This window comes from Oncorhynchus keta, unplaced genomic scaffold (genome assembly GCF_023373465.1).
Source record: "Oncorhynchus keta strain PuntledgeMale-10-30-2019 unplaced genomic scaffold, Oket_V2 Un_scaffold_15414_pilon_pilon, whole genome shotgun sequence".
Taxonomy (NCBI): Eukaryota; Metazoa; Chordata; class Actinopteri; order Salmoniformes; family Salmonidae; genus Oncorhynchus; species Oncorhynchus keta.
The window spans coordinates 149,318-165,905 of NW_026290800.1; the positions used below are offsets into that span (position 1 = coordinate 149,318).

Here is a 16,588-nt window from a genome sequence, read left to right on the forward strand (position 1 = left end):
CGGGGTTAATACCCCTACTCTTACAATAATTGCCATGGGATATTTTAGTGGCCACAGAGAGTCAGGACACCCGTTTAACATCCCATCTGAAAGACGGCTCCCTACACAGGGCAATGTCCCCAAACACTGCCCTGGGGCATTGGGATATTTTTTTAGACCAGAGGAAAGAGTGGCTCCTACTGGCCCTCCAACACCACATCCAGCAGCATCTGGTCTCCCATTCAGGGACAGACCAGGACCGACCCTGCTTAGGTTCAGTGGCCAAGCCAGCAGTGGGATGCAGGGTGTGTTGTTTAAACAGGTATAAAGTCAAGGTTGGTCATTTATTGGCCACCTGCAGTTGTGGAATGCCTTATGTGATCCTTCCTTAACCTATAGGATGTCCCGCCCAGTTGACTACTTCAAAATGGGGAAAGTCATCAACGTTGCTGCCCATGCTACAACTGTATTTTGGGCAATAGAGTCCTCTATACAACTCTATGCTTGCCACATGTACCTGAGGAAGTGATATGTCCCGACTTATATTTAAGCAATAAGGCATGTGGGTGTTGTGGTATATGGCCAATATACCACGGCTAAGGGCTGTTCTTAGGAACAACACTTCGCGGAGTACAGCCATGAGCCGTGGTATATTAGCCATATACCACAACCCCTCCCCGAGGTACTTCATTGCTATTATAAACTGGTTACCAACGTAAATAAAGCAGTACAAATACATGGTTTTTTTTTTTGGCCTGGAGAACTGATCAATCAGAACTCTGACCTGAGGAGTTGTGATTCAACAGGAAGGGCAACAGGAACTGTTTGTAGATCACGTGACCCTGCATTTCATACATCTGCTCGTCCTCCTGGTCCATCAGCTTCATTTGTTCACTCAGCTCCTCCACACTGTGGAACCATAGATATAGTATTAGTAGTGTTACTCACAGGGCTTGGATGTATTAGTGGTAGGTTAGGTTTAGTGTTACTCACAGGGCTTGGATGTATTAGTGTTAGGTTAGGTTTAGTGTTACTCACAGGGCTTGGTAGATGTATTAGTGTTAGGTTAGGTTTAGTGTTACTCACAGGGCTTGGTAGATGTAATAGTGTTAGGTTAGGTTTAGTGTTGATACTCACAGGGCTTGGTAGATGTATTAGTGTTAGGTTAGGTTTAGTGTTACTCACAGGGCTTGGTAGATGTATTAGTGTTAGGTTAGGTTTAGTGTTACTCACAGGGCTTGGTAGATGTAATAGTGTTAGGTTAGGTTAGGTTTAGTGTTGAGGTTTAGTGTTGATACACACAGGGCTTGGTAGATGTATTAATGTTAGGTTAGGTTTAGTGTTACTCACAGGGCTTGGTAGACGGGGCAGGTGAAGTTCTTGGTGCTGAGGCAGGAGAGAAGGCCGGGGGGGACGGAGGGAAGCAGGGGCTTCAGTTTGATCTGGAACCAGAGCCTGATGAAGTCTGGGTCATTGAGATTCTCCTGGGTCAGAGCAGGGGAGTCTGCCTGGCCAAACACCTCCTGGAAGTGGTGTGCCACCTCACTGAAGTTCTGTATGGGGAATATAAAATATTAAACATGGTCTAATTCATTGTGTGAGATCTGCAGCATGACTCTACAGTGTACATATTATGGTAAATGACCATTCGAGTTATAATTCATTCCACACTTAACATTCTGCGCAAATTTTCAAGACATCAAATATGTTCTAATGTCTAAATAAGTCCCCTAATGATTGGTTGAGGCTTACCGCGGTGGAGAACTTCTGGACCAATGAGTTAAGCCGCCCGGTCAGCTCCACGACCAGACGCATAACAGTCTCCTCGGACAACGGCAAGTTGCTACGGGCAACACAGTGCAGGACGCGCGCCACTTTCTCCACAGCATTGGTCAACTAGAGCAAGAGAGAGGGAGAGATGGAAAGTTTGTATTATTCTCATCATTATTATTTATTGTAATTTCTGGTTAATATTATTTGCGCTATTAACGTTATCCTTATTATTATTATTCATGTCTTATTTGACCATCGTTGATAGATTAGATGATTCAGATGAGTTTATTAGTCACATAGACAGGGTAGCAGATGTAATCGCAGGGTACAGTGTTAATTCTTATACTCCGAGCTCCAACAGGTTAATTCTTATACTCCGAGCTCCAACAGTGTTAATTCTTATACTCCGAGCTCCAACAGGTTAATTCTTATACTCCGAGCTCCAACAGTGTTAATTCTTATACTCCGAGCTCCAACAGTGTTAATTCTTATACTCCGAGCTCCAACAGTGTTAATTCTTATACTCCGAGCTCCAACAGGTTAATTCTTATACTCCGAGCTCCAACAGGTTAATTCTTATACTCCGAGCTCCAACAGTGTTAATTCTTATACTCCGAGCTCCAACAGGTTAATTCTTATACTCCGAGCTCCAACAGTGTTAATTCTTATACTCCGAGCTCCAACAGTGTTAATTCTTATACTCCGAGCTCCAACAGGTTAATTCTTATACTCCGAGCTCCAACAGGTTAATTCTTATACTCCGAGCTCCAACAGGTTAATTCTTATACTCCGAGCTCCAACAGTGTTAATTCTTATACTCCGAGCTCCAACAGTGTTAATTCTTATACTCCGAGCTCCAACAGTGTTAATTCTTATACTCCGAGCTCCAACAGTGTTAATTCTTATACTCCGAGCTCCAACAGTGTTAATTCTTATACTCCGAGCTCCAACAGTGTTAATTCTTATACTCCGAGCTCCAACAGGTTAATTCTTATACTCCGAGCTCCAACAGGTTAATTCTTATACTCCGAGCTCCAACAGTGTTAATTCTTATACTCCGAGCTCCAACAGTGTTAATTCTTATACTCCGAGCTCCAACAGTGTTAATTCTTATACTCCGAGCTCCAACAGGTTAATTCTTATACTCCGAGCTCCAACAGTGTTAATTCTTATACTCCGAGCTCCAACAGTGTTAATTCTTATACTCCGAGCTCCAACAGTGTTAATTCTTATACTCCGAGCTCCAACAGGTTAATTCTTATACTCCGAGCTCCAACAGTGTTAATTCTTATACTCCGAGCTCCAACAGTGTTAATTCTTATACTCCGAGCTCCAACAGTGTTAATTCTTATACTCCGAGCTCCAACAGTGTTAATTCTTATACTCCGAGCTCCAACAGTGTTAATTCTTATACTCCGAGCTCCAACAGTGTTAATTCTTATACTCCGAGCTCCAACAGGTTAATTCTTATACTCCGAGCTCCAACAGGTTAATTCTTATACTCCGAGCTCCAACAGGTTAATTCTTATACTCCGAGCTCCAACAGTGTTAATTCTTATACTCCGAGCTCCAACAGTGTTAATTCTTATACTCCGAGCTCCAACAGGTTAATTCTTATACTCCGAGCTCCAACAGGTTAATTCTTATACTCCGAGCTCCAACAGTGTTAATTCTTATACTCCGAGCTCCAACAGTGTTAATTCTTATACTCCGAGCTCCAACAGTGTTAATTCTTATACTCCGAGCTCCAACAGGTTAATTCTTATACTCCGAGCTCCAACAGTGTTAATTCTTATACTCCGAGCTCCAACAGTGTTAATTCTTATACTCCGAGCTCCAACAGTGTTAATTCTTATACTCCGAGCTCCAACAGGTTAATTCTTATACTCCGAGCTCCAACAGTGTTAATTCTTATACTCCGAGCTCCAACAGGTTAATTCTTATACTCCGAGCTCCAACAGTGTTAATTCTTATACTCCGAGCTCCAACAGTGTTAATTCTTATACTCCGAGCTCCAACAGTGTTAATTCTTATACTCCGAGCTCCAACAGTGTTAATTCTTATACTCCGAGCTCCAACAGTGTTAATTCTTATACTCCGAGCTCCAACAGGTTAATTCTTATACTCCGAGCTCCAACAGTGTTAATTCTTATACTCCGAGCTCCAACAGGTTAATTCTTATACTCCGAGCTCCAACAGTGTTAATTCTTATACTCCGAGCTCCAACAGGTTAATTCTTATACTCCGAGCTCCAACAGGTTAATTCTTATACTCCGAGCTCCAACAGTGTTAATTCTTATACTCCGAGCTCCAACAGTGTTAATTCTTATACTCCGAGCTCCAACAGTGTTAATTCTTATACTCCGAGCTCCAACAGTGTTAATTCTTATACTCCGAGCTCCAACAGTGTTAATTCTTATACTCCGAGCTCCAACAGGTCAAAAAATGTTTCACTTTGACAACGTAAGTGTTTTTTCCCTTTTCCACGTCAACAAAGTATGTTGAATTGAAAATGTTTTAATTGAATTGAAAGAGATCACGCGAGATCGAGATGTTGAGAGGTTGTCACGACATGTAGTCACCAGTAGGTGTCTCTGTACTCCTCTAATTCTACCTATATCAGTCAGAGGCCAACTATTATTGAAGCGAGAGAATCCTCAGTATCAAACATACTAATATAATATATATAATATAACAGCTATCGCCTTGGCCGCGTTCCAGCATGATTTTTATTTATTTATTTTTATTTAACTCGGCAAGTCAGTTTAGAAAAAAAAATCTTGTTTACAATGATAACATTGCAGACGCACGCCAGATCTCACAACACCTGTATCAGCTAACCCCATCATATGATATAGTGATGTGATGCCGAACTGCTCTGTCAATTTGTCCGGGGTAGGCCCTCATTGTAAATAAGAATTTGTTCTTAACTGATTTGCCTAGTTAAATAAAGGTTAAATTTAAAAAAATCTCTATATATTTTTTCAAAGATGCAACTGACATGATATATAGATGTCATGATATATAGATGACATGATATATAGATGACATGATATATAGATGACATGATATATAGATGTCATGATATATAGACGTCATGATATATAGATGACATGATATATAGATGACATGATATATAGATGACATGATATATAGATGACATGATATATAGATGATATATAGATGACATGATATATAGATGACATGATATATAGATGACATGATATATAGATGACATGATATATAGATGACATGATATATAGACATGATATATAGATGACATGATATATAGATGACATGATATATATGACATGATATATAGATGACATGATATATAGATGACATGATATATAGATGACATGATATATAGATGACATGATATATAGATGACATGATATATAGATGACATGATATATAGATGTCATGATATATAGATGACATGATATATAGATGACATGATATATAGATGACATGATATATAGATGACATGATATATAGATGACATGATATATAGATGACATGATATATAGATGACATGATATATAGATGACATGATATATAGATGACATGATATATAGATATAGATGACATGATATATAGATGACATGATATATAGATGACATGATATATAGATGATATATAGATGACATGATATATAGATGTCATGATATATAGATGACATGATATATAGATGATATATAGATGACATGATATATAGATGACATGATATATAGATGACATGATATATAGATGTCATGATATATAGATGACATGATATATAGATGACATGATATATAGATGACATGATATATAGATGACATGATATATAGATGACATGATATATAGATGACATGATATATAGATAGATGACATGATATATAGATGACATGATATATAGATGACATGATATATAGATGTCATGATATATAGATGACATGATATATAGATGATATATAGATGTCATGATATATAGATGACATGATATATAGATATATAGATGATATATAGATGACATGATATATAGATGATATATAGATGACATGATATATAGATGACATGAACTATATATAGATGACATGATATATAGATGACATGATATATAGATGTCATGATATATAGATGACATGATATATATGATGACATGATATATAGATGACATGATATATAGATGATATATAGATGTCATATATAGATGACATGATATATAGATGATGAGATCATGATATATAGATGACATGATATATAGATGTCATGATATATATGATATATAGATGACATGATATATAGATGACATGATATATAGATGACATGATATATAGATGACATGATATATAGATGATATATAGACATGATATATAGATGACATGATATATAGATGACATGATATATAGATGACATGATATATAGATGACATGATATATAGATGATATATAGATGACATGATATATAGATGTCATGATATATAGATGACATGATATATAGATGACATGATATATAGATGACATGATATATAGATGACATGATATATAGATGACATGATATATAGATGATATATAGATGACATGATATATAGATGACATGATATATAGATGTCATGATATATAGATGACATGAACTATAGATAGATGTCATGATATATAGATGACATGATATATAGATGACATGAACTATAGATAGATGTCATGATATATAGATGTCATGATATATAGATGATATATAGATGACATGATATATAGATGACATGATATATAGATGACATGATATATAGATGGCATGATATATAGATGACATGAACTATAGATGACATGATATATAGATGACATGATATATAGATGTCATGATATATAGATGACATGATATATAGATGTCATGATATATATATGACATGATATATAGATGTCATGATATATAGATGTCATGATATATAGATGACATGATATATAGATGACATGATATAGATATATAGATATATAGATGACATGATATATAGATGACATGATATATAGATGACATGATATATAGATGTCATGATAGATGACATGATATATAGATGACATGATATATAGATGACATGATATATAGATGACATGATATATAGATGACATGATATATAGATGTCATGATATATAGATGACATGATATATAGATGTCATGATATATAGATGACATGATATATAGATGACATGATATATAGATGTCATGATATATAGATGACATGATATATAGATGACATGATATATAGATGACATGATATATAGATGACATGATATATAGATAGATGACATGATATATAGATGACATGATATATAGATGACATGATATATAGATGTCATGATATATAGATGACATGATATATAGATGACATGATATATAGATGACATGATATATAGATGACATGATATATAGATGACATGATATATAGATGATATATAGATGCATGATATATAGATGACATGATATATAGATGTCATGACATATAGATGACATGATATATAGGGTGATGCTACATACATAGATGACATGATATATAGATGGCATAGTGTCATGATATATAGATGACCTCTTATAGATAGGGTGATGACATGATATATAGATGACATGATATATAGATGTCATGATATATAGATGGCATGATATATAGATACTCATGATATATAGATTCTCCTCTATAGATGATATATAGATACATGATAGGGGCATAGTGTCATGATATATAGATGACATGATATTCTCTAGGGTATATAGATGCTACAGATATATAGATGAGGGGCATATAGATGTCATGATATATAGATGTCATGAATATATAGATGACATGATACCCCATGTCATGACTTCTGATATATAGATGTGATGATATATACATGACAGGGACATATATAGATGATGATATATAGATGACATCTTCTATAGGGTGATGCTACATACATCAAGGGGCATAGTGTGATGATATATAGATGACCTGATATATAGGATGACATGTGATATAGATACATACATATATAGGGACATATATAGATGATGATATATAGATGACATCTTCTCTAGGGTGATGCTACATATATATAGATGGCATGATATATGTGATGATATATAGATATATGACCTCTTCTCTAGGGTGATGATATATACAGACATCAAGGGGCATAGTGTGATTATATATAGATGACCTCTTCTCTAGGGTGATGCTACAGACATCAAGGGGCATAGTGTGATTATATATAGATGACCTCTTCTCTAGGGTGATGCTACAGACATCAAGGGGCATAGTGTGATTATATATAGATGACCTCTTCTCTAGGGTGATGCTACAGACATCAAGGGGCATAGTGTGATGATATAGATGACCTCTTCTCTAGGGTGATGCTACAGACATCAAGGGGCATAGTGTGATGATATAGATGACCTCTTCTCTAGGGTGATGCTACAGACATCAAGGGGCATAGTGTCATGTATATGTATATATAGATGGCTGTAGCTACTCACCCCACATGAATTCTCCTCTAGGGTGATGCTACATATGTCTTGGGGCATATTGTCATTGTCCATGCTGTCCATGTCTGAGTTCAGGTAGCTACGGAGACATAGTAGAGACAATTAGCACAACACAGATCGTCAGTAACGGTCAGTAAATATCATGATCAGTGACTTTCTTGCATCAGCTATGGTACTATGTTTGATACTAGCTACATCTGGGAGTATGGTACTATGTTTGGTACTAGCTACATCTGGGAGTATGGTACTATGTTTGATACTAGCTACATCTGTCAGTATGGTACTGTTTGCTACTAGCTACATCTGGGAGTATGGTACTATGTTTGGTACTAGCTACATCTGGGAGTATGGTACTATGTTTGGTACTAGCTACATCTGGGAGTATGGTACTATGTTTGGTACTAGCTACATCTGGGAGTATGGTACTATGTTTGCTACTAGCTACATCTGGGAGTATGGTACTATGTTTGGTGATAGCTACATCTGGGATATGGTCACTATGTTTGCTGTACTAGCTACATCTGGGAGCTATGGTACTATGTTTGATCGTCAGTAACTACTAGCTACATCTGGGAGTAGTATTGGTACTATGTTTGCTACTAGCTACATCTGTCAGTATGGTACTATGTTTGCTACTAGCTACATCTGGGAGTATGGTACTATGTTTGGTACTAGCTACATCTGGGAGTATGGTACTATGTTTGGTACTAGCTACATCTGGGAGTATGGTACTGTTTGCTACTAGCTACATCTGGGAGTATGGTACTATGTTTGGTACTAGCTACATCTGGGAGTATGGTACTATGTTTGGTACTAGCTACATCTGGGAGTATGGTACTATGTTTGCTACTAGCTACATCTGGGAGTATGGTACTATGTTTGCTACTAGCTACATCTGGGAGTATGGTACTATGTTAGCTTCATCTGTCAGCATGTTTGACACAATAATTGGGACTATTTGCCTCTTAAATGTTATTTATTTAACCCTTATTTTACCAGGTAAATTGACTTAGAACACATTCTCATTTACAGCAACAACCTGGGGAATAGTTACAGGGGAGAGGAGGGGGGGGATGAGCCAACCTGGGGAATAGTTACAATGGAGAGAGGAGGGGGGGGATGAGCCAACCTGGGGAATAGTTACAGGGGAGAGGAGGGGGGATGAGCAAACCTGGGGAATAGTTAGTTACAGGGGAGAGGAGGGGGGATGAGCCAACCTGGGGAATAGTTACAGGGGAGAGTAGGGGGGATGAGCCAACCTGGGGAATAGTTACAGGGGAGAGGAGGGGGGGGGGGTGAGCCAACCTGGGGAATAGTTACAGGGGAGAGGAGGGGGGAGGAGGGGGGGATGAGCCAACCTGGGGAATAGTTACAGGGGAGAGGAGGGGGAGGAGGGGGGAGGAGGGGGGATGAGCCAACCTGGGGAATAGTTACAGGGGAGAGGAGGGGGGGGGAGGAGGGAGAGGGAGGGGGTGAGCCAACCTGGGGAATAGTTACAGGGGGGAGAGGAGGGGGGGATGAGCCAACCTGGGGAATAGTTACAGGGGGGGAGGGGGGGGGGCCAACCTGGGGAATAGAGGGGAGAGGAGGGGGGGATGAGCCAACCTGGGGAATAGTTACAAGGGGGAGGAGGGGGGATGAGCCAACCTGGGGAATAGTTACAGGGGAGAGGAGGGGGGATGAGCCAACCTGGGGAATAGTTACAGGGGAGAGGACCTGGGGGGGGGATGAGCCAACCTGGGGAATAGTTACAGGGGGAGAGGAGGGGGTTGGGGATGAGCCAACCTGGGGAATAGTTACAGGGGAGAGAGGAGAGGGGGCGGGGGGTGAGCCAACCTGGGGAATAGTTACAAGGGGGAGGAGGGGGATGAGCCAACCTGGGGAATAGTTACAGGGGAGAGGAGGGGGGGGGGATGAGCCAACCTGGGGAATAGTTACAGGGGAGAGGAGGGGAGGGATGAGCCAACCTGGGGAATAGTTACAGGGGGAGGGGGGGATGAGCCAACCTGGGGAATAGTTACAGGGGAGAGGGGGGATTAGACAACCTGGGGAATAGTTACAGGGGAGAGGAGGGGGGATTAGACAACCTGGGGAATAGTTACAGGGGAGAGGAAGGGGGGTGAGCCAACCTTGGGAATAGTTACAGGGGAGAGGAGGGGGGGTTGAATGAGCCAACCTGGGGAATAGTTACAGGGGAGAGGAGGGGGAATGAGCCAACCTGGGGAATAGTTACCAATTGAGCCAATTGTAAACTGGGGATGATTAGGTGGCCGTGATGATATGAGAGCCAGATTTAGTACCTACTATTATACTGGGTCTTTTGGCTCTACGTTTGAGACTACATATGTTTCTGTCTCTAGTGTTGTATTTGTCAGTATCTTTAGTGAACATTTTACTCACAACACTTTGTGGAAAACGGCCTTGAGGCTGCCAGGTATGTGCGTCTGGTCGGTGGGCAGGACACGGCGGAGAACAGGCACCACTACGTGGTCATACCAGTCCTCTACGTCCAATATGTCTTCCGCCCAGTCTTCTGGCTCGTCTTCCTGGGACCTGTAGTTCCCGGCCAGCTCGGCCAGAGTCCAGTTCAACACAACCTGAGTTAGAGTGGTGCTTCTGATCTCAGACAGGGGCTTCTGTGGAGGGGGAAGACAGGCGGGGTTAGAGAGAGAGACAGGTTTATCTGTGGAGGGGGAAGACAGATGGGGTTAGAGAGAGAGACAGGTTTATCTGTGGAGGGGGAAGACAGACGGGGTTAGAGAGAGAGACAGGTTTATCTGTGGAGGGGGAAGACAGACGGGGTTGGAGAGAGAGACAGGTTTATCTGTGGAGGGGCTGAGAGACAGGTTTATCTGTGGAGGGGGAAGACAGACAGGGTTAGAGAGAGACAGGTTTATCTGTGGAGGGGGAAGACAGACGGGGTTAGAGAGAGAGACAGGTTTATCTGTGGAGGGGGAAGACAGACGGGGTTAGAGAGAGAGACAGGTTTATCTGTGGAGGGGGAAGACAGAAGGGGTTAGAGAGAGAGACAGGTTTATCTGTGGAGGGGCTGAGAGACAGGTTTATCTGTGGAGGGGGAAGACAGACGGGGTTAGAAAGAGAGACAGGTTTATCTGTGGAGGGGCTGAGAGACAGGTTTATCTGTGGAGGGGGAAGACAGACAGGGTTAGAGAGAGACAGGTTTATCTGTGGAGGGGGAAGACAGACGGGGTTAGAGAGAGAGACAGGTTTATCTGTGGAGGGGGAAGAAAACGGGGTTAGAGAGACAGACAGGGTTAGAGACAGACGGGGTTAGAGAGAGTCAGGTTTATCTGTGGAGGGGGAAGAAAACGGGGTTAGAGAGACAGACAGGGTTAGAGACAGACGGGGTTAGAGAGACAGACAGGGTTAGAGACAGACGGGGTTAGAGAGAGACGGGGTTAGAGAGACAGACAGGGTTAGAGACAGACGGGTTTAGAGAGAGACAGACAGGGTTAGAGACAGACAGGGTTAGAGAGAGACAGGGTTAGAGACAGACGGGGTTAGAGAGACAGACAGGGTTAGAGACAGACGGGGTTAGAGAGAGACAGGGTTAGAGAGACAGACGGGGTTAGAGAGAGACAGGGTTAGAGAGACAGACGGGGTTAGAGAGAGACGGGGTTAGAGACAGACAGGGTTAGAGACAGACGGGGTTAGAGAGAGACAGGGTTAGAGACAGACGGGGTTAGAGACAGACAGGGTTAGAGAGAGACAGGGTTAGAGAGAGACAGGGTTAGAGACAGACGGGGTTAGAGAGAGACAGACAGGGTTAGAGACAGACGGGGTTAGAGAGAGACAGGGTTAGAGACAGACGGGGTTAGAGAGACAGACAGGGTTAGAGACAGACGGGGTTAGAGAGAGACGGGGTTAGAGAGACAGACGGGGTTAGAGAGAAAGACAGGGTTAGAGAGAGACAGGGTTAGAGAGAGACAGAGTTAGAGACAGACGGGGTTAGAGACAGACGGGGTTAGAGACAGACAGGGTTAGAGACAGACAGGGTTAGAGACAGACAGGGCCAATAGAAGGCAGTGAGGAATGGTAAAGACAAGGCCTCATCTCTCGTCTGTGGTAGTAGACTGTGTGTGTGTGTGTGTGTGTGTGTGTGTGTGTGTGTGTGTGTGTGTGTGTGTGTGTGTGTGTGTGTGTGTGTGTGTGTGTGTGTGTGTGTGTGTGTGTGTGTGTGTGTGTGTGTGTGTGTGTGTGTTTGTGTGTGTGTGTGTGTGTGTGTGTGTGTGTGTGTGTGTGTGTGTGTGTGTGTGTGTGTGTGTGTGTGTGTGTGTGTGTGTGTGTGTGTGTGTGTGTCTGTATGTGTTTATGTGTGTGTGTATGTGTGTATGTGTGTGTGTGTGTGTGTGTGTGTGTGTGTGTGTGTGTGTGTGTGTGTGTGTGTGTGTGTGTGTGTGTGTGTGTGTGTGTGTGTGTGTATGTGTTTATGTGTGTGTGTGTGTGTCTGTATGTGTTTATGTGTGTGTGTGTGTTTACTTTGTGCGTGAGCGACACAAACTCCCTGACCAAGCTTCCGAAAGGCCTGAAGACGCCCATGAACCCGTTCACCACCTGGGATTGGACAGAATCAGACAGTTATCATTTCCTCTGCCGACTGACATATCACCTCTGTTTGATGATGGTTTATTAATGCTCTATTCTGGGAGTGCATCTCTAATGGCACCCTATTCCCTGTGTAGTGCACTACTTTAGACCAGGGCCCTATGGCCAATGGCACCCTATTCCCTATATAGTAGACTACTTTTGACCAGGGCCCTATGGCCAATGGCACCCTATTCCCTATATAGTGCACTACTTTTGACCAGGGCCCTATGGCCAATGGCACCCTATTCCCTATATAGTGCCCTACTGTTGACCAGAGCCCTATAGGCCTACGTAGGGAATAAGGTGCCATTTTGAACACAATGCCTACCTCTCGAAGGCTCTCCTGGGGTGAGGGGGGCCGTGGTGAGTATTGGTCGTCCGACGTGGGTCTGGGTGGGTACGCTGGGGTGTAGGAGGGGGGGTAGGTGGGGTTGGGGTACCCTGGTGTGGTCCAGGTAGAGTTCTCCATGGGGGAGTGGACCTCTGTCATCAGGGTGTGGAACACCATACTCAGGGTTCCATTCTCCAGTCCCTCCACCTCCGGATGCAACAACAACTCTGCCTTCTGCTCCGGAGTTAACAGGTGTAGCACCTCCAGCTATGGAGAGACAGAGACCAGCAGTATGTTTCAGAGAGAGAGACCAGCAGTATGTTTCAGAGACAGAGACCAGCAGTATGTTTCAGAGACAGAGACCAGCAGTATGTTTCAGAGAGAGAGACCAGCAGTATGTTTCAGAGACAGAGACCAGCAGTATGTTTCAGAGAGAGAGACCAGCAGTATGTTTCAGAGACAGAGACCAGCAGTATGTTTCAGAGAGAGAGACCAGCAGTATGTTTCAGAGACAGAGACCAGCAGTATGTTTCAGAGAGAGAGACCAGCAGTATGTTTCAGAGAGAGAGACCAGCAGTATGTTTCAGAGACAGAGACCAGCAGTATGTTTCAGAGAGAGAGACCAGCAGTATGTTTCAGAGAGAGACACCAGCAGTATGTTTCAGAGAGAGAGACCAGCAGTATGTTTCAGAGAGAGAGACCAGCAGTATGTTTCAGAGAGAGACAGAGTGAGACCAGCAGTATGTTTCAGTGAGCAACAGAGAGAGACCAGCAGTATGTTACAGAGAGAGAGACCAGCAGTATGTTTCAGAGAGAGAGACCAGCAGTATGTTTCAGAGAGAGAGACCAGCAGTATGTTTCAGAGAGCAACAGAGAGAGACCAGCAGTATGTTACAGAGAGAGACAGAGAGAGACCAGCAGTATGTTTCAGAGAGAGAGACCAGCAGTATGTTTCAGTGAGCAACAGAGAGAGACCAGCAGTATGTTTCAGAGAGAGAGACCAGCAGTATGTTTCAGTGAGCAACAGAGAGAGACCAGCAGTATGTTACAGAGAGAGAGACCAGCAGTATGTTTCAGAGAGAGAGACCAGCAGTATGTTTCAGTGAGCAACAGAGAGAGACCAGCAGTATGTTACAGAGAGAGACAGAGAGAGACCAGCAGTATGTTTCAGAGAGAGACAGAGACATTTACATTACATTTACATTTAAGTCATTTAGCAGAGCTCTTATCCAGAGGGACTTACAAACAGCCGTATGTTTCAGTGAGAGACAGAGAGAGACCAGCAGTATGTTACAGAGAGAGACAGAGAGAAACCAGCCGTATGTTACAGAGAGAGACAGAGAGAGACCAGCAGTATGTTACAGAGAGAGACAGAGAGAGACCAGCAGTATGTTTCAATGAGAGTCAGAGAGACAGAGAGAGACCAGCAGTATGTTACAGAGAGAGACAGAGACATTTACATTACATTTACATTTAAGTCATTTAGCAGACGCTCTTATCCAGAGGACTTACAAACAGCCGTATGTTTCAGTGAGAGACAGAGAGAGACCAGCAGTATGTTACAGAGAGAGACAGAGAGAAACCAGCAGTATGTTACAGAGAGAGACAGAGAGAGACCAGCAGTATGTTACAGAGAGAGACAGAGAGAGACCAGCAGTATGTTTCAATGAGAGTCAGAGAGAGAGAGAGACAGAGAGAGACCAGCAGTATGTTACAGAGAGAGACAGAGACATTTACATTACATTTACATTTAAGTCATTTAGTAGACGCTCTTATCCAGAGCGACTTACAAACAGCCGTATGTTTCAGTGAGAGACAGAGAGAGACCAGCAGTATGTTACAGAGAGAGACAGAGAGAGACCAGCCGTATGTTTCAGTGGGCAACAGAGAGAGACCAGCAGTATGTTGCAGTGAGAGACAGAGAGAGACCAGCAGTATGTTTCAATGAGAGTTAGAGAGAGACCAGCAGTATGTTTCAATGAGAGTCAGAGAGAGACCACCAGTATGTTTCAGTGAGAGACAGAGAGACAGAGAGAGACCAGCCGTATGTTTCAGTGAGAGACAGAGAGAGACCAGCAGTATGTTACAGAGAGAGACAGAGAGAGACCAGCAGTATGTTTCAATGAGAGTCAGAGAGATGCCAGCAGTACGTTTCAGTGAGAGACAGAGAGAGATCACCAGTATGTTTTAGTGAGAGACAGAGAGAGACCACCAGTATGTTTCAGTGAGAGACAGAGACATTTACATTACATTTACATTTAAGTCATTTAGCAGACCAGAGAGTATGTTTCAGTGAGAGACAGAGAGAGACCAGCAGTATGTTTCAGTGAGAGACAGACAGAGACCAGCAGTATGTTTCAGTGAGAGACAGAGAGAGACCAGCAGTATGTTTCAGTGCAACAGAGAGAGACAGTACAGAGACCAGCAGTATGTTTCAGTGAGAGACAGAGAGAGACCAGCAGTATGTTTCAGAGAGAGAGACCAGCAGTATGTTTCAGTGAGCAACAGAGAGAGACCAGCAGTATGTTACAGAGAGAGACCAGCAGTATGTTTCAGTGAGAGACAGAGAGAGACCAGCAGTATGTTACAGAGAGAGAGAGAGACCAGCCGTATGTTACAGAGAGAGACAGAGAGAGACCAGCAGTATGTTACAGAGAGAGACAGAGAGAGACCAGCCGTATGTTTCAGTGGGCAACAGAGAGAGACCAGCAGTATGTTTCAGTGAGAGACAGAGAGAGACCAGCAGTATGTTTCAATGAGAGTTAGAGAGAGACCAGCAGTATGTTTCAATGAGAGTCAGAGAGAGACCACCAGTATGTTTCAGTGAGAGACAGAGAGAGACCAGCAGTATGTTTCAGTGAGAGACAGAGAGAGACCAGCAGTATGTTTCAGTGAGAGACAGAGAGAGACCAGCAGTATGTTTCAGTGAGAGACAGAGAGAGACCAGCAGTATGTTTCAATGAGAGTCAGAGAGACAGAGAGAGACAGAGAGAGACAGAGAGTGTGTGTGAGAGAGAGAGAGAGAGAGAGAGAGAGAGAGAGAGAGAGAGAGAGAGAGAGAGAGAGAGAGAGAGAGAGAGAGAGAGAGAGGAAAATAGAGAGCCCCAGGACAGCAACACAATTAGACAATTAGACACAATTAGACCCAACCAAATCATGAGAAAACGAAAAGATAATTACTTGACACATTGGAAAAAATTAACAAAAAAACTGAGCAAACTAGAATGCTATTTGGCCCTAAACAGAGAGTACATACAGTGGTCAGGTATTCTGCATACCTGACCACTGTGACTGACCCAAACTTAAGGACAGCTTTGACTATGTACAGACTTAGTGAGCATAGCCTTGCTATTGAGAAAGGCCGCCGTAGGCAGACATGGCTCTCAAGAGAAGACAGGCTAT

The 16,588-nt window shown here is 42.4% G+C and overlaps 1 protein-coding gene across 1 annotated transcript in view; it reads right to left on the reverse strand.

The window, feature by feature from the left end:
• Positions 1-16,588, reverse strand: part of mslnb (mesothelin b) — an 82,929-nt gene that overhangs the window by 23,659 nt on the left and 42,682 nt on the right. Inside the window, exons 10-16 of the mRNA XM_052514216.1 lie at positions 13,184-13,453; positions 12,748-12,822; positions 10,648-10,883; positions 8,239-8,326; positions 1,732-1,875; positions 1,330-1,532; positions 764-888 (exon numbers count right to left, since the gene is read on the reverse strand). Of these exons, the coding sequence (XP_052370176.1) occupies positions 764-888; positions 1,330-1,532; positions 1,732-1,875; positions 8,239-8,326; positions 10,648-10,883; positions 12,748-12,822; positions 13,184-13,453 (1,141 nt within the window). The remainder of the gene's footprint in view (positions 1-763; positions 889-1,329; positions 1,533-1,731; positions 1,876-8,238; positions 8,327-10,647; positions 10,884-12,747; positions 12,823-13,183; positions 13,454-16,588) is intronic.